We start from the raw sequence: 19,217 nt of genomic DNA, 5'->3' as shown, positions 1-19,217 counted from the left end.
AAATAAATAATTATATAAATAAATGAATAAATTAACAAACAAACCAATAATTAAATACATACATAAATAAGGAAATCAGTAATTAAATAAATAAATATATATATATATATATATATATATATATATATAAATAAATGAATAAACAAACAAATCAATCAATAAATACATAAATAAATAAATAGTGTGACAGCGCCAATAGAAGGTGATCATGATTGTGATTCCAGCAAGCTGGCGTACCTAATAAAAAGGTCTGTGTCATTTGTCATTCACACGATTGTGGCTAATATGAGGAATAAATGTGACAAATGCGTTTCAGGAACAGAGTGGAGGACAAACGTAAAACAAAAAAACGTCATCCCACCCTAACGAGCGCTCTTTGAAACAAATCAGCCCACGTTGAGCAGCGTCATGTCAAAAATAAAAAATAAATAAACGGCCGCTCATTTATTGTCTCCTCTCGACGTACGGAACCGAACCCGATGCTGATTCACATCCTGCAGTGCATTTTTTTAAATTGGAGTGAGTTTTTTTTTCCCTGACGGAAAGTGCACGGCCACCTCATCGCCGGTCACAACAAAAGAGGCGCTGAGTCACGTTTGTGTTTGAGTCACATCCTCACGCCGGCCCGTCGTGACCATTGGCGTCAAAATGACTCAACGCACGCACGTGCCGACAAATCTTAGTTCGCTTCACTTAGCGGCAGGCCTCGGACACTTTTTCACTCGGGATTGGCTAATCATTCTTCAAAAAAAAGATGCTTCAAGCTCTTTTATTTGACACTCCCAAGTAGCTCCGCCTTTATGCTAAAATTATACTTGACACAATGCATTGAACACAAACAGCGCTGCAAGTGCAACACATGTAGACAGTCAACGTAACAGCACTCAATGCCGTATTCTTTATCCTCTGCATAGAGTGACTAATATTAGTGCCACACTGATGATGAGCTTTTCCATTCCTTTCAATCCCTCATTCCCCATCGATGCAATTGAAAAAAAAAAATCTGAATGAAAGCATCATGATAGCAAGCTAAGTCAAGTGGAAACGCCTTCGGTCAAGTGTGCCTTTTATGAACTGTACTCGAGTTTGGATTTGATTTGAAAACAGACACCAAGTTGAGCTCAAGCACGACAATTGGTTCGGGTTTTTTGTCAACTCAAAAAAGGTCCCTCAGACTAAATATCCACAATGTCAACATGAAGGTCAATCAAATCAGTGAACGTGAGCCAGGATCCATTTCCAAAATGGCTGCCTGGAACAGGAACTCATCGAGATAAGATGAGAATTGCAAAATGTCCCTTTGCAAGGCAAATATTTACCGTTTGCAAGTTTGGCCAAATAGCAAACTCTGGCTCAGTAAATAAAGTAAACAAAATCTTTGTGTGTGTTTGTGTGCGCATGTGGCATTGGCGAGTGCCCCGAGAAAAAAAAAAAAAAAAAAGGGGGCCTGTGTTTTTTTTGAATTGCGAGTTTAGTGCGGAACATGGTGTGCTTACAACTGGGACGGACATTTCAAATGACTGTTTTCGGAGCACGCTCGGCCGGATTTTATTTGACAGAAGAACCCGGGCCGGGCTCGCCACACCAGAAGCAGATTTCCAGAAAGTTGCTAATTGGCACGCTAGCTCATTTGTTCTCAAAATGGGCGAGCCTTGCGTGGGTCCACCAGCCATTACTTGATGGAGAGCGACTATGCAAAAGCAAACCCACCTATAAAACGCAACAGCATTGCAATATAACGCACGTTATCTGAATTTGAATATTGATCAAGTACCATTTTTATGGACTTGATGCAAGAGTGGAATTTGTGTGGTTCAAAAATTTGCTGTGGGTTGTTATGTTGTTTTCTCACTTGAATTTGGAGACCAAAAAAACAAAAAAAAACAAAGCCCACCCCTCCATGTGATGGAAAATATGTTTGCGGAGCAGATGGAGCTGTCCGTTATGACCCCGAGACTTGTCAGCAGTGGTGAGCAGATGTGGCCGGAAGGAAGGCTGGAAGTCTTGGGATGGAATTTGAGGGGGGGTTCGACCCCGGAGACACCCGGAGGCCTTTCCCCCGTGCGCGCATAGTGCGCCTGGACGATCACGCCAACAAGACATCAACACCAAAAACGAGCGCTCCGTGTCGAGTCATGTCCGACACGCCAGCTGCGCCGCTTGAATGACGACACGTTTGTCGACTGCATCTGCGAGTCGCTCTCCGATATCGACCACCGTATCGCCAATGTATGACTTCATTCTTGCTGTTACACACACACATATATAAATATATAATTTAAATAATATTTAGAAAAACATTTTTGAAATAATTTTTTTCTTATCTCAAAAACTTGGCCTTTTGAAGAGGGGTGTGTAGACTTATTTTATCCATTGTTATGATATTGAGTCATCGTTGCAGAGTCAATATTTAAAATGTACGTTTAAAAGCAACCAAGGCATCATTTCACGTCAACAACGGTTTCTTCGTCATAATTGACACGGAAACAAAACCGATGAGTCGACTTGACTTTCCGATTTGACGACGCGCGTCTGCAATAAAGCCGTGAAAGTCGTCCGTTGATCTCCACGCAAAATAACGCACTTCATCTTTTGCAAGTGTCTTCTTTTTGACCAAAGAGCATTCGTGGCCATTTGGAGACGGTTGTCGTCGCCATGGCGACGGATGCAAAGTCTTCATAGGGGGCAACCTTTGGCTGCTTAAAAGCCCTTATATGGGAGGGAGGGGGAGGAGCAAACACACACACACACACACACGGTTGCACGCACACACACACACGAGGATGTCAAAGCGAAAGGAAATTGACGCTCATTTCCTGCGTGTGCTTTGGGTACAAATCAACAACATCCTGTCCTTTTGTCAATCCTGCCTTGCCCTCATGCTGCTTTGCCCACACGCGAGCCCCTCCCCCAAATTGTGTGTGCGTGTGTTTCTTCACACTTCAACCCGTGTTGTCTGTCGCACAGGAAGATAAAAAAGCAAGTCTTGAACTTACTCCAACACGTTTTGTGGATTGACATACAAGTAGAATCAACATGGACTCACGTGGATTAGGGCTGTGCAATTCATCAAAATTCAATTAGGACACTCCACAATTACAACATTACCATCATCGGATATATATATATATATATATATATATATATATATATATATGTTCTATTTTTTTAGTGTGCACCTTTTTTTCCATTTTAAAATTGAAGAAATTGTTTCATCCAAAGGGAACTTGCATAATTTTTTTAGTCTGCACTTTTTTTTTTAAATTTTAAAATAATTAATTTAATCAGTTGTTTCATTCAAAAGGAACTTGCATAATTATAGTGTTTCAAATAATTGTATTTGTCTTAATATTTTTTTTTTCTGTTTAAATATTTTTTGTTTTGTACTCCCAAAAAAAATAGATAACCTTGGTAAGCATAGATTAAGGAAAAAAAATATGAGAGCGATAAAGGCGTTTATGTAAATGAGACCTGACATTGCCCTTGTGACCAAAAAAAAAAAAAAAAAAAAGCCCCCCCTTCTCCTTCCTCCCCATTCACATAAAAAAAAACAAGCTCGTCGCGACGCATGCGCAGCAGCACTCGGAATCCTCCCCATTCATAAAAATGTAACCTCCCGAGTCTTCAGTCCCTCCCATTCACAAAAAAAAAAAAAAAACTCCCTAACCCTCCCATTCATAAAAACTCAGCCCACCTCCTCCCGCCCTCCCCTTCTTCCTTTTTTTTTTTTTTTTTATTCCCTCCTGTGGAGGAGATTGCAACATCCACACATCCAAAAGCGTCCACAACCGCACTCGCCTTTTTTTTACGCTCGGACCACAGAAACGTTCGCTCGCTCCCCCTTTTTTTTTTTTTACATTGTCACTCCGTGCTTTTCTTTTTCTTTTTTTTCTGTTTTGTTTTAACCCCACCTCAAACCATTTGGACTCTACTTGGTTCGCAGCATTTGGGATTGGAATATTGGAGACGGACGTGTTGCGCAACGGCGAGATGACATTTTTACCCTGAGAAGCAACGTAAGTAAAAGCTTCATGAATTCCGTCCGAGCTTTCACGCGGAGGTTTTTGCAAGTCAAATACAATCGCGATTGGGATTTTTGTTTTGTTTTTTCTGCACGCGTGTTTGCACTTGGAGTCAATATTTAACCAGCGACAAAGCAAAGTTGAGGGGCAGACTCGTTTGTGACGTTTCAATGTTTCCACTTATTGCTTATTTTTGTCATAATGGAATATGACAGGTGTTTTGTTTTTTTGTCACCAATATCCGATAGCTATCACCAAATGCACGACAAGAAGCACAACAAAAAAAAGGTCGTTTTTCCCCTAATGTTCGTCAAGGTGAATCCGTGCCCGTGTTCATTTGCATACGTCACGTGATACTTCCAAACACGCTATTTGACTCGAGAGAAGACACACAGCGCGTCCGCCTCCGGCTTTTATGACTCAGTCCATTCACATATCGAAGGGAAGGGAAGGGGGGGGGGCAGGACGTGTTTGCGTGCGCGCACACGCAAGCACATAAAAAGCTCACGCACGCACGCACGCACAGTTCCGGCTTCTAATGATCCTGATTTGATCACAAGCGTGTGTCGGTGCCAACCAGGTTGGTCAAACCGGATTTTGCACATTCTTTACAAACGAGCAAAACAAAACGAAAACGTGCACACGATTTTCTTTGACTAGAAATTAATAGCGTTGATAAGAAAAATGCGAAGATGAGCTTTTGAAGAGGATGAACGCGACACGCTGAGAGAGAGAGAGAGAGAGAGAGAGAGAGAGAGAGAGAGAGAACTCGTCGCTCATGACTGCAGCGCTTTGAGTCATGCTTGCAACCGTCAGTGCAAGCCGAGCAGCGTTCATTCACAAAAAAACAAAACAATAAAAACCTAAGCGACAGCCCAACAATTATTCGCAATGTTTTTTGCAACTCAACCACAAATGACGTAAGAGATGATGAGCATACAAAAATGATGTTGCTTCCCCATTACATTTTTTCAGCCCAATCTTTTGCATGTCAAAATATGCAAAAATGGAGAGCAACGTCTTGAATTGCTTGTGGGAACCGTTTTTGTCAAACATTCAGACAACGTCAGAGTCAAGGAGGAACAAATGATGTCCTGTGAATGCTGAGAGATGCCAAAAAAAATAAATAATCGGTCGGAATCCCCATCGAGCATGCAAATGCCCTCTAGTGACGACAAATGGTGTCGAGATGACACCCGAACAATCGTATTTGACGCTTAATCGTCTTTGTATTCTTCAGAACGGTGAAGAAAAGACCGCATACAGTCTAAAAACAGATTGGTCAAATCTACCAAAAAAAAGGGTTACATTTGACCAATAAGAAAAAAGTACCATTTTTCAGGTGCTGCGTTTGGGAATCATTTGGCGAGCTAACAAATTCCAATGCTGAGTGTCAAGCAGGTTGGCAAATGGGTCCCATTTTTATAGTCTTTGGTATGACCCGGCCAAGGAGTGAACCCACAACCTCCCAGCCTCAGGGTGGACACTCTACCACCAGGCCACAGAGCTGGTCATGCCTAATAATCTATTCCATAAACACACATCTCCATTTTTAAACACTATACATGATCTATCTAGAACAGGGGCGGGCCTCAAAGGTCCAAGTCCTGCAGGTTTTGGAGGTTTCCCTCTTCCAACGCAAGCTGATTCCAATCAACAGGATCGTTATCAGAGCTTGCTGATGAACGGAAACATCTAAAACCTGCAGGACTCTGGCCCTCGAGGACCGAGTTTGCCCAGCCCTGATCTGGACTTACTATCTCTTGGAACCAATTTCATTGGTTGTTTGGCTAACCAGTAAAATTGGTTATGCTCGTAACCACCCGGAATGGTCTACGTCTGACCAATATATTGGTTAACCAAGCCAATATGACCTTAACCTACTAGAGTGGTCGTTTTTTTTTTTTTTTTTTTTTAACCAATCCATTTTTAGAGTGTATGTGTGATCATGATAACAAAATATTTTGACAATAACAATCACGTGGGTGCTTAAACGCAAGAAGGAAGTTCTCCAGGTTCTCCGTTTCAATGACGCGTCTGAATACGCCGTAGTCAGGAGAACGATCAGGAGACAAAATCTCAAAAGACGAGGCTTTCGTAACGTTGTGCTTTGATATCATTCAGCGTTGGACCATCCAAAGACAAAACTGTCATCTTAACTGCGCCGTCTTTGTTTGCAGTTGCGCTAAATGCTGCTTTAGAGGGAGGAGGCGCCAGGCACCTGCAGCCCACACATGGAGTCCCGGGTTCCCCAGCACATCCCCGGCGTGTCGTCGTCCGTCACGGGGCAGCCCTCGCCCGACGGCCGAGCGCCCGACGGCCGATCGCCCTGCGGCCGCCCGCAACACCCGCCGCTCGCCGTCTACCCCATCCATCGGATCAAGTCGGCGCACGTGGAGAACGACTACATCGACAGCCCCGCCGCCGTCTGCCGGCAGCCGGCCAGCAGCCACAAGGCGGCGATCGCCGGCGGGCGCCCCGACCAAGACGGCCTGGTGGGCGCCAACCACAACGAGCATCACAATCACCAGCAGGGCCGCTGCGAGCACCACCACCACCGCCACGACGCCACCACCCACCCGTGGATCTCCTTCAGTGGGAGGCCCGGCTCCGTCAGCAGCAGCAGCAGCACATCGTCGGAGCAGAGGCTGCTGGATCATGCCGCGCCCACCCCCACCGTGGACCCCAACCCCCACCAGGGTCTCGTCAACACAATCACCACTCAAAGTTCCTCTGAAGCTAAAGTCCTCACCTCTTCTTCCGCTTCCTCCAAATCGCTGGACCTCAAGTCTGGGAAACTACCGGAGGGGGGCCAGCGGGGCTCGGCGCCCATCCCGGAAGAGAAGAAGCACCTCCTCCTCTGCGAACAGTGCGGCAAGTGCCGATGCACCGAGTGCACGCTGCCCCGGACCCTGCCCGCCTGCTGGGTCTGCAACCAGGAGTGCCTGTGCTCGGCTCAGAGCCTGGTGGACGCCGCCACCTGCATGTGCCTGGTCAAGGGGATCTTCTACCACTGCACCGAGGACGAGGACGACGAGGGCTCCTGCGCCGACCGGCCCTGCTCGTGCTCGCAGGCCAACTGCTGCGCCCGCTGGTCCTTCATGGCCGCGCTCTCCGTCGTCCTGCCGTGCCTGGTGTGCTACCTGCCGGCCGCCGGACTGGCCAAGCTGGGACACAAGTGCTACGACAATGTCAGCAGGCCCGGCTGCCGCTGCAAGAACTTGCCGGGCGCCGTCCCGCCATGTCCAAACAGAGGTGTGGGCGCCAAAGCGGGAACACTCGATAAGCAGCAGCAGGGGCAGGGGTCATGATACCAGAACCTCCTGTCCGCCGTTGGCCTTGCTTCAAAACACAAGCGGATAGTGCCACAGTACATGTTCCATTTGTAGGGACCCCTTCAAGGAAGATGACTCAAACTAAAAAGGTACTTCGATAGCTTCTTGACCTGTTTTTGAAAAGCTGGACGATCAGGTCCGAGTCGACGAGCTCTCGGGTGAGACACCACCGCCCTCCCAACGCAGTTTGGGTTGTTTTGCAATGATGACCCAAAGCACAGTTTGTACCCTCAGCTAATTTTCCAACTCACCGTAAACTGACCAAGGGGTAATACAGGGAGTCCTCGAGTTAAGGCTTACTCGACCTAAGGCATTTCGACTTTACAACGGTTACGCCCCGTCCGCCATTTTGGCTCCTCGTCCGCCATTTCGCCCGCAGTGTTTTCCCCTCGTCCGCTATTTGGCCCTTAGCTAGCGCTAGTGCTTGTGCGCTTGTGGGAGTATCTTTGGCTTTTTCGCCCTCTTTTTTTTTTTCACATCATGGCCCCAAAGAAGAAGAAAGCGACGTCTTCTATCAATGTTGGTCAAGCCTAAAGAAAAGTAGTTACCATGGAAATCAAGCTCGACATCATAAAAAGATCGCAGAAAGGATAGACAGCAACAAACATTGGCAAAGACTTGGCCTTCATTCGGACAGATTAGATTTTTTTATGGAAATTATTTTGATGTAAATATTGTCTTTAATGGGGAAATTCAACTTAAGTCGAAATTCGATTTATATCACTAGCGTATGCACGTAACTCCAACGTAACTCGGGGACTCCTTGTATATCGACATACCTGTATACAAGTTCAACTATGGAGATAAATATCAATATGCGTATATCCCTTTTCCCTGCCCCCAAAAGCACAGCCCTGTGTGCTGCTAATTGAAATATGTTAGGTTAGTAGCGCTAGTATCCATTTGTCGCCACCGATTTTCATTTCAAATTCCCCAACATTGAGTCTGGAGAAGCAAAACAATCGCAGTTTTTCGGAAGGCAAGGCCGAGCGCATCCAAGCGTGTCGTCGATCCAAACCTTCTCAGGGACTGTCCTCGAACGATTTAGAATATGTGCTACATTCAAGACTTCCTGGGAAGTCGGACATTTTGCTGCATTCAAGGATGGTTGGAAGTCGGATATATTCCGTGTTGGTTTTTCCCAGTTCCGACTTGAAAGCGTTTGAGGCGAAAGTAAACAACCAAAATGGCGGATAGTGATAAATTGTTTTTGATTTTGGTGCTCAAAACCCATGTTGACTTCCAGCAAACTTAACTGCTCACAATTTGGATTCATTTATTGTTTTGATCTTATTTCATAAACATTCCATACAATTAAATAGTATCATTTCATGCAAGGAGATAGGAGCATACTGTCACATACGTTGTGTTACGTCAAGTTATGTCAAAAATTTATGAAATTTATGAATGATTCAACACGGTCTGTGTTTTCCGAAGGGAAAACCATTGTAGAATGACGTCACTTGTAGTCCGTCCCCCGCAGATTAGAATTTCTGAGTTCATGGGTGCGTTCCCGTACACACTTCCTGGTTTGAACTCGGAAAAGTCCCACTTCCAACCACCCTCGAATGCAGCATTAGTCCTCAGAACGTTTCAGTCAAAACGGAAAAAATAAACAAACTGGTACCACGTGTAAAACAACAAGTTGTGTTAAGCCGGATTGTGCCATGCCAGATCGATTAAGTTGGATCGCCGACATTGAGTCCGATGTCATTTTACAAGAAATGTCAGACTTCTCATTTTTCTTAAATGTAGCGTAGGGGTTGCTAAGCTAAAATCGACGTAGTGTTTGCACAGAAGGTGTCAAAGAAACAACTGGTGGGTGAAAAGGAAGTAGCTAATAATCAAAAAACAATAGCCAGAAATGTGACGGGGGCGTGGTTAAAGACGGTTCGGTTAAAACAAACAAACAAACGAACAAACCAAACCTGCCACTTACTCAACGCTGTTTATTTTATCCTTAGTTGGAAGCTAGCCCCTTAAAAGAACGGACTCAAGCACAGTATGAAGTACCTCAGCTGTTGTGAGGCATGCGCTCTACTTTTAGCTCGTCCGAGTGTCTTCGTCGTCGTTAGTGCCGCATAGCGTTCTCTTTTCAAGTCTATTTTTGTGGCTTGCATGAGGACCTTTTTTTTTTTTTTATATCAAAGGAAACGAACGTATGGTAGCATGTCATCGTTGTCCGAGGCGATCACGGCGCAAACGGGGAGGGAAGGACGATGACACCAATTTTTCAAAAAAAAAAAAAAAAAATGAGGGGGGGAAAAAAAAGCATGCTGCCCTTTAAGACTGAAGGCCTTTTGTGTTTTCGGTTTATTTTTATGATTTTTATTTTTAAACACACTGTCCATCGAATGTATGTGGCAATATTAAAAAAAATCATAATAATCGGTTTGGAAAAAGGTGCCAAAATGGGAGAAGAGCGGCGGCGGAAAAATCACAGACGATATGTTCAGTCATAGAAGCTATGCAGGTGAACAAGTTATTTGCTGTAAATAGTTTGTGTTCTTTAGCGGAGATGACTCTTAAATGTCCTTGAAAGGTTGCATGGTACACTATAACTACGACTCAGTACAGAATACATAGAGAATATATTAGATATCTATTTTGAGGGGTAAGGAACACACACACACACACAAAAAAAACTGTTGGAGGGTTTGTGTGAGAGGAAGCACTTGAATTCGAAAAAGTGTGCCCTGCAATCAAAACAAACCAAAAAAAAAAACCATAATTGTTGTTGATGCCCTGCGTGGCTGATGGCAGGCGAAGGCTAAGCTAACTTCCTGGCCCGTGGATTTGCGGCGTGCACAGAGGGAATCCAATCCAGCCGTGTCTGGATGGGCCCATTTCCTGCTGCTTCCCCCTTTTCTCAGTCGAGATTGACAAACGCAGCTGCTCGGCATACATTTGTGTTGTGCCACGGCACACGCACGGTTCCTGTTTTTGCCTGTCTTGCCCAACTGTCTGCCTTTTTCAAAGCTGCCTCGCTTTTACGTTGGACAGAAATCCTCCAAATGACAATACTGTTACTGTATTTGCTTTCTTTCTTTTTTTTTTTTCTTTTTTCTTTTCTCCGATGCTACACCGCCATCACCCCTCCCTCCGCCTGCGCCGCTTCACTTTGGGGCCAATGATACGGATTACGTCTTTGCAAAGGCCAACAAATCTGTGCTTTGTTTTGTTTTACAACAGAAAGGAGGAAAAAAAAAGCTCTCATCTAAAAAGGTTTCCCTTTATAGATATATTTATTTTGAAGTTCTATTTTATATAGTATTTATTTAGAAGCCAACTTTCTGTTTGTGAAGAAAGCTTATGTTGAAATGGAATGTACATTGACAATGGAAATATATATTGTTAAATACACCAAGATGCTGTTTCGCCTCTTTTGTTGATTGTTGTTCAGAACGCAAACATACATGATAGAGACACAGTTATTTGAAAACTAGCTTAAAAGGAGCTATGCTAAGTAGCTAGCTCTCTAAGAAAGAGCTATCAAGCTTAGAAAACTAGCTTGGGCCTACCCACGGAAAGAAGTTGCGACCTAATATAGACAGGATAACTAGCTAACCAAAGAAAACAGCGTTTAATGCTAAGTAGCCACCAGTTAGATATCATAACAGATATGTAGCAAATAAAAACAACTTGCAAACAGAAATAACCAAAGTAGGTGACTACAACAGGCTAAGTAGCCAACTAAAAGGGACTAGTGTTGCAAGCTAAGTAGCTATATCAGATAGCTAGCTTTGCAAGCTAAGTAGCTATCTCAGCTAGCTAGCAAGCTTTGCAAGCCAAGTAGCTCTCAGAGAGCGAGCTAGCTAGCTGGCTTTCCATGCTAAGTAGCTATCTCAGATAGTTAAGTAGCTATTGCTACTTAGCTTGTAAAGCTAGCTAGCTTTCTGAGATAGCTACTTAGCTAGCTAAGATAGCAAGCTGTCTGAGATAGCTACTTAGCTAGCTATCTTAGGTTTTGAATAGTTAAGTATCTAAGACAGATGTACTGTAATTACAAGCAATTTTCAAACATTTACATTGTACTATTAAAAAAATACAAGCTAACTAGCTAACTTGGAAAACTTGCTTGATCAACGAAATTAGCGAATTTGCTAACTATAATAGATACTAGCTAGCTAGGAAAAGCAACAAACATTGTCATGAAAAGACACTCCACGTTGTATCTTTTAAAAGGAACTTTTGTGACTAGGAGGAGGTCATTTGAAGCGCTGTTCTTTGTTTTGACTTTTATGGCACAGCATTTACAGGTTTTATTTGATTTGATTTTTCCATCACCAAGCGGACTTCCTGTCTCGCACACCTCCCGCGTGTGAATGGATGGCACTTTATAAAATGTCGGCGAGCCCACCAAGGCCAAATAAAGCGTGGACTGAATGGGGCGGCGTTACATAAGCCTCCGAAAATCCTCGTCAGACTTCCTGTGGCCGATGTCATGCAATGTGTGTGCGGTGACAATCTGGATGTGCGACATTCCTTTCCCCCATGCACAAGGTCTGCTCCAGCCGAGAGCGAGCGAGCGAGTGAGCGAGCGCACGCCAACTCTTCCGGGGTCGGGCCCACCTGCGCCGCCTGTTACCTGCCCGAGGCCTCGCGGCTTCCCCTGGTGTGCCCATCCCCCCCCACTTGCACACTTGCTTCCTCGGTGTTTACCTGAGCGCACCTGGTATGGGCGGAGTCAATGTGTGAAACAGCAAGAAATGGAGAAAAAGCAAGTCTGGCGTCACGCACACACAAAAGAGGCAGAAGTGTGACTGCTAGTTTACTTGCCGCCTCTTTCAACACACGCACGCACGCACGCACACCTGCATTTCGACTTCCTTCACACCTCCGTCGTCAACTCCACCCGCACGCCCGCATTCTTATCAAGACAGGAAGCTGCCACAGTTTTATGATCAAGCACAGGATGTACAACACAATCATCAAATGTCCCTTCAGTATTATCCTCCACACTCTCCACTTGGCTGCAGCGGCCTGTTTCCCTGCTGCCCTTAGTCTCCTCTTGGATAAAAGCGATGGGAATTACAAAAGCAAGCAGTCATTAACATTAGGTTTTACCCTGTTACTGCTACGTTATAGTCCATAGTCTCCACTTCAGTGCAGCTGTCCAGTTGCCCCTAGTCTCCACTAAGATAAACAGCTACACTAACCGAAATGCCAAAAACAAAAAAAAACAAAAAAAAATAAAAAAAAATTGTACCCTGTTGCTGCATTATGTTACTCCACAGTTTCCACATTGCTCACTGGCCCATTTTTTTTATTTTTTTTCTGCTGCCCATAGTCTCTCTGGGATAAACCGTTTGAAATAACGTCAATAATGTTGCTTGCTCTGATATTATCGTCCAAGGAATCCTGCCCTTCGTCTCCATTTGAAATTCAACACATGCTAAAATGAGCTTACTCTGCTGCTGCAGTATTTTACTCCACAGTGTCTCATTTGCTGCAACGGCCTGCTTTCTTGCTGCTGTTAGTCTCCTCTCGGATAAAGAGCTGGAAATGACAAAAAAAACACAAAAAAAAGTAGTATGCTCCACAGTCTCCAAATTGCTGTCGTGCCTCATTTTCTGGCGTCATTCAGTCTCCTCTAGGATAAACTAAATCATACAAAAATAAACACATGCGCTTTTTTTTGTTTTGTTTTTTTAACTGGTGTGTATATATATATATATATTACTATTACAGGTATATGATTTTTATTTAATTGTTTATATTTTGATTGTCACCAATATATTATTTTATTTTTCACATTCAGATCAAATTATTGTATGAAAATATAGTGTAAGCAAACACATTGTTGTGTTTTAAGTGTTGAAAGAGTTTGAAATGGAATGTGTGAAGACACTTAATATGCACTTCCATTTTCCTTGTTCACGGGTCAAGTGTCACTTTGAGGCTACGGAGGTGAGCACGTAAGAAGAAAGATATTAAGCTGCGTTTTTTTTTTTTTTCCCCCTCGCTTGCCTTCTTCCATGCAAGTCATGTGGGCCGGTCAGCGTGTCCACCATGGAGTCAGTCACCCAGGCGGCAAACGCGGCCAAAGCGCTCGTCTTTTCTTTTCTTTTCTTTTCTTTTCTTTTAAGCGGGGCCGCTGGCACGGGACCAAGTGGCAGCGGCGGCAAACAAAGAGCTAGTGTGTTCTTGCATCACTTCCCCTCCGAGAGGCCGTCCGGGCCACCGCGGGCGCTTATCGGCAGGCGGGCCGCTGCCGCCCGTCTGCCTCCGGCAGCACACTGGCCAGATCTGCGCACGTTAGAAAGATGCGCTCGTCTCATATAATCGGCGTTGTGGGAAATGAGCTAACGCGACGCTTTCTCGCTCGCACTGTCACACCGCAAAAGTGTCACGCAAAGAGCAATTAACTCGAAAGAAAATAAGAGTCAAAATTAGGGATAGACCGATTATCGGCACCGATATTCAGCATTTTGACAAAAATTGTCAAGAATCGTATGCTCAATAATAGATCCATTTAAAAAAAAAAAAAAATGTAAGATTTCGTTTTCGTTTTTGCCGACCCTGGGACTCTCTCTGCACCTTCTGTTTTTGTTTGAAAAGTTCAAAATGTAATAAAGATGTTTTGACATTTTGGAATACTTGATTTAGTGTATAAAACAATTGTTTGTTTTAATTGAACTTTTGAAAACATGCTGCTGCCCCTGGGAGATCCCGAAACTTATCGGCTCCAAATATCGGCTATCGGCATCCTTGACTACTAACAATCGGTACCGGCCCCCAGAAAGTACAAATACAAAATTTTATTAAAAATGCTGCCTTCGTCACTTCTTTTTCAACTTAAATAAACAAGATGTTAAAGATTATCATGCAACAACAAACATAAAACGTAACCAAAAAAAGATTTGTTCCAATTCAAATTCATGCCGATACGTTCTAATCTGTGCTTAGTCAGAAACTGTTAATGTCTCTTATATGTTGTTGTTTTTTTGGCTGATGTTTGCATTTTGTTAGTAGTTGATAGCTAACTGCTAGCGTGTAGTAACTTGCTAATATGAGTCATGTGGACCAACAATAGTAAGTTTTCATCCAAAACAGCCTGTAAACATATTTGAGTGCAATTTGCTTTTGAATGATAGAAGCACTCAGATAGTTGCTTTACAACTGTAGTTGTTTTCTTTCTTCGATTTCTCCAGATACTCCAATCAATCTGCACATGCAAATAAGGTTGCATTTTGAGTTGAGTTCAACAAGATGTGAGGGTCGTTCATTTTTTTCTTCCTCATTTCCACAACTTTTCGACGCAGTTTGCAGAAGCTGTGTCAACTTTTGTTGCATCAAGTCTTGTTGTTGTTGTTGTTGTTGTGTGACTCGATTTTACGGCCGTGCGTTCACTTATTTTCCGATTGCAGCCGTTAAGCCGGGAAAGTCCGGAATCTTAATGGGCAGCTTTTTGCTCCTGCTCAAGTCTTGATAAGTATTCCGCCCGTGTACTTTGATACTTCCTTCCATGCCACAACCTCGCTCTGTGTGTGTGCGTGTTTCACGGTTGCGTGTCTGTTTTCAACTTGGCTGCCTAAAGGGGGTGGACATGTGCAGGGAAACACTTGCATTCCATTCAGATCGTCCTCTGCAAGGAAAAACACACCAAAAAAAACAAAAACAAAACTTATACGTAAACACACAATTTTGTGTGATTGTCATCTATTGAACTCCCAAACGTCTCTTCCTCCATCCCTCCCTCTCCAAATAACAACAAAAGCTGAAGTAACCAAACTTGGCTTCCGACCCCCGGAGCAGTGCCACGCCCACTTTGGCGGCGGCGGCGGCCTTGCATTCCTGCTGAGCGCATTGTCAGAGGCGAGCACTTCCTGTGGACGAGGGCCAGCGCTGCCGACACAATAACATCGCAAACGTTCATCCCCTGCCTGCCTGCCTGCCTGCCTTGCTTTCTTGCTGAATGACACCGCGCACACGCACGCACGCACACGTGTGCACTTGGGGAACATACACAGGAAGAACTCTGTACAAACATGAATAATAGAACTCGTCTTGCAAAAAGACTGTTTGGATTCCCTTCCGTGCATCTGACTCACACTTGCTACAGCTGTGCAAAAAAATAACAAAAGTCCGGAAGCTTCCACATGACAAACGGGGAGAAGCCGCAAATCGGCGTTGCGCCGAAATGTGCTCACTAGCTCATGCAAAACAACTTAGCTTTGCTTTGTTTTGTTGTTGTTTTTTTTAATACTGTAATTATCTTTTTTTCTGTTTTATGGAATTTTTTTTGGGTTTTTTCAGAATTTTTTTCTGGAAAAACTGATGGGAAAAAATCTGAAAACTGTATTTATCTTTATTTTCTGTTTTATTGAATAGATTTTTTAAATGTTTTTTTCAGATTTTTTTCTGGGAAAACTGATAAAAAAAAATTCTGAAACATTTTTCACCAGACTAAAACCCTCATTATATTATTTATATATACACTCGAGTAAATTGTGTTTTGCCATTGACGGTGTGCGGTCGCCATTGTAGAGTGACGTCACTTGGAGTTCGGCGCTCAAGTCGGGGTCCTTCTTTTTTTTCTTCGACTTTTGAAGTGGAATTTCCGAGTTCAAGGGGGCGTTCCCGTGCACACTTCCTGCTTTGAACTCGGAAAAGTCCCACTTCCGACCATCCTCGAATGCAGCATGAGTTCCCCGAAGGTCACGCGTCGACTTCTCGCAAAATAAAGCAAACGTTATCTCGGAATTCAAACGCAATCCCATTCAGAATTTGCCATACGAGTCCTTCACAAAACGCACTCAATCCATTTCGTGTATTCTAGGAAAAATGTATATAGTTGAGACCTCTTTTTGAGGGTCAAGACTTGGTTTTACAGTTTGGGTTTGAATTGGGTTCTGGTTGAGGTTAAGGTCGGCAATCATTTTGGATGGTTGAGGTTAGGGAAAGGCATTACGTCAATGACACAAAGACAAACGTGTGTAGAGAGAGCGAGAGGAAGTGAGGCACCTGCTCAGTGACCTCGCTCCAAACAAAGACCCCTCTGTCCCCCCCACCCCGAGTACAATGACATGCCCGACTTCCTGCCTCTATTGGGACCAACGGAACACACGAGAGGCCCCGTTCTGTTCTCCTCAAAAACACATTCAGATTCCGTCTTCAGGATTCCAATCCAAACAAGTCGCTGGCTGCAGATCCGTTTCAAAACAAAAAGTAAATAAAAAAAAAGATATGAGACACTTGTGGCCTCTTTCCTTTTCAGGCTTGATAAACATGAAAGTCTCGTCACCTTGGAAACCACGCAGACCAAAACTGTAACTACCAAAAGGAGATGACATCGGACGAAAATAAAGATGGAATAAAAGCTGATCAAATGCTTCTATTTGGGTTGGCCTACCAGGATTTTCAAATTTATTGATATCATCATCAAAAAAAAAAAGTTTGCAATTCTATTCAAGGGTAATTTTGGTCATTTCTAAAGGATCCTTTTCAAGACACATTTTCCTCAAACTTTGAGCCGATTGCCACCAAATTAGAAGCTCGTTTACGCGACGGCTAAATTGTGACGTTTGTCGACTTTAAAAACTCATTTTGGAGGAGAAAAAAAAAAAAAAAAAATGCCCCTGGACAGCAGTTTCACCGATGCACGTCATTTTCTGGCAAATGGACATGTGCGCAAAACTGAACATTTTGCTTAGAAGTAGCCATTTTGGGCTCATACTTGGAACAACTTCTCCAAGAGGATTTGCCCACATACTTTTTGATCGACATCGTCAACGTCTACATGTTAATGTGACGATCCAACAGCTCCGAGCTTGGACTTTTGACACGTCTTGACATTTTGACTCTACCAATTCTTCCGTCCCATTTTTTTTTTTTTTTTTTGGGTTCAAATGCTCGCCTTGTGTTTTGGAGGAGCTCGTGGATGAAACCACATATCAGATCTTTGTCAACGAGCAGCGTTGGAGCCAAACTGCCATCGGCAGGCAAAAGCAAAGCGGATGCGGCCAAAGCATCAAGCGACTGCGGCCAAACCGCAGCGAGGCTACGAGAAACCGCGTCATTAAGAGAAGGATGGGAACATTATTGGTGTCTAAATGATGTTTACAGTCTGCAGTGGACCGATGGTGTGTAAACACACGATAGCAACTGGATAGATTTTAAAGCACTGGCTAGTTAAGTAGTTGGAAATAGCTTTTTATATATTAGTAATAAAAGAACAAAACAATGCATGACTCCAAAACTGAGTAATTGAGTCTTAATGGGGACATATTATGAAAAATGGACTCCCCCCCCCCCACAATAATTTGTATACAAAGAGTTGGTGCCTGCCCACTTGTCAAGAGTGAATTTAAACAAGCCACAATGTAGCAAAGACAAAAGGCACACATGCACACACACACAAATTCAATCCAGCTCCATCTCAGTCCACAACAAACAGCAAGAGGCGTCCGACACACGGCCAGCAAATAAACACATTCACGTTCCTTGTGCGCAACCACACAATGCATTCATTAGCGCAAGCACACGCACACGCCAACAGGCAACCAATCAGGATTTGTTCCAAGACGTATTACGAGCCGACATGGCCTCGGAGGGGAACAACGTCTCCTTCTCCTGCAGGAAGTAGGAAGGGAGAAATCGGAAGGAATTGGACAACAAGCTGGTGGTTTTTGCGGTTCAAAATGCGCAGTTGACAAATGAAGTGTGTTTTCTTTGGCGCTGTCACGTCATCAAAGTGCTTTCAAAGTCCATTCCTGCGGCCGCGCGCTCGCCAGATTTGATTTCAGGATCAATTCATTTCGATTGCGTACAAAAGCCCACATGCCTTGACTTACAAATTGTATTTACTACGTGATCATGCTCCTAACTCAAAACTTTCTCCAATGAAATGCAAGGAAAGGCCATTGATCCATCCAATAAAAATCACCCATTTAAAAAAATATAGTTTTGGAACATGTTTGTAGTTCGAGAAATTCAATTCACTTCAACATAATTCATTTAACTTCATTATGTATCATTCTCCTCACTTTTTTGACATGCTTCTCTTTCCACATTTCTCAACTGATTCTCACCATTCCAACTTGAACATATTCCACAAAAATGAATGTGTCATTGGGGCTATTATTTTCCTCATTCCAACAATTCACACTTTGCCCACAACTCCGCATTTCTCACCCCAAAATTCCCCCTTCATTCCACATTTAGCATTCCCGTTCAAAAATGTTCCGTTCATTCAATCCACCTTGAGAATGATTTTCAACATTCTCACACTTCCTACAGATCAAACATTCCACATGTTTTGCCAACATGCTGTACTATATTTGTTTTGTCAATATCGTTCAGTATTATTCCACATCATTCCAAATTTTTCACCAAGATAGATAATGCACATTTTTCACTAGTATCATTCCACTTCATTGCATCTTTGCACATTTTTTCACCTACTCTGTCATTCCACATTGTTCACATCTTTCAATATCATTTTTCAGCATTTTTCACCATGTTGTATATTTTTTTGTCATTTCCGCATCATTCCATATGATTCAACATCACTCCACATCCTTCTATATCTTTCAACATCATTCCAATTGTTTCCACCTCAATCATTCTACTTCATTCCATAATTTAAAATCTAATTTCACAGCATTTCATAGCGCATCATTCCAAATATTCTTTGCGTGCCTAACAAATGACAAAATGTACTGTTGTGTATTGTCCATCTTAAGTTAGACGTTCCACTTTGAAGCAAAAGCAAGTGTGCTGCGACGTCACGAGGCATCGTCAGCCGGTAACGTCGTTTGAGTCATTTGCAGCAGGAAGTAATTATGTCAATTCTAAAGCAGGCGCTTCGAGTTTACAGGCAGCCCATAAACCAACTGTCATGTCTGGCCGGCAATAA

The 19,217-nt window shown here is 43.4% G+C and overlaps 2 protein-coding genes across 6 annotated transcripts in view; one reads left to right on the top strand and one right to left on the bottom strand.

The window, feature by feature from the left end:
* The window catches only part of LOC144005902 (uncharacterized), a 36,614-nt gene that overhangs the window by 15,002 nt on the left and 2,395 nt on the right, over window positions 1–19,217 (bottom strand). For all 5 annotated transcript variants that reach the window (XM_077504373.1, XM_077504375.1, XM_077504376.1 and 2 more), the window contains exon 3: window positions 12,768–12,856. In XM_077504373.1, coding sequence (XP_077360499.1) covers window positions 12,768–12,856 — 89 coding nt within the window. The remainder of the gene's footprint in view (window positions 1–12,767; window positions 12,857–19,217) is intronic.
* spry4 (sprouty homolog 4 (Drosophila)) lies at window positions 3,738–10,724 on the top strand. Its single transcript, XM_077505675.1, has 2 exons — window positions 3,738–4,016; window positions 6,203–10,724. The coding sequence occupies exon 2, from the start codon at window positions 6,257–6,259 to the stop codon at window positions 7,331–7,333; it is 1,077 nt and encodes a 358-aa protein (XP_077361801.1). The 5' UTR covers window positions 3,738–4,016; window positions 6,203–6,256; the 3' UTR covers window positions 7,334–10,724.

This window comes from Festucalex cinctus, chromosome 18, assembly GCF_051991245.1.
Source record: "Festucalex cinctus isolate MCC-2025b chromosome 18, RoL_Fcin_1.0, whole genome shotgun sequence".
Lineage (NCBI taxonomy): Eukaryota > Metazoa > Chordata > Actinopteri > Syngnathiformes > Syngnathidae > Festucalex > Festucalex cinctus.
Note: the sequence above shows the minus strand (reverse complement) of the source record. Positions and strands in the feature narration are given on the sequence as shown.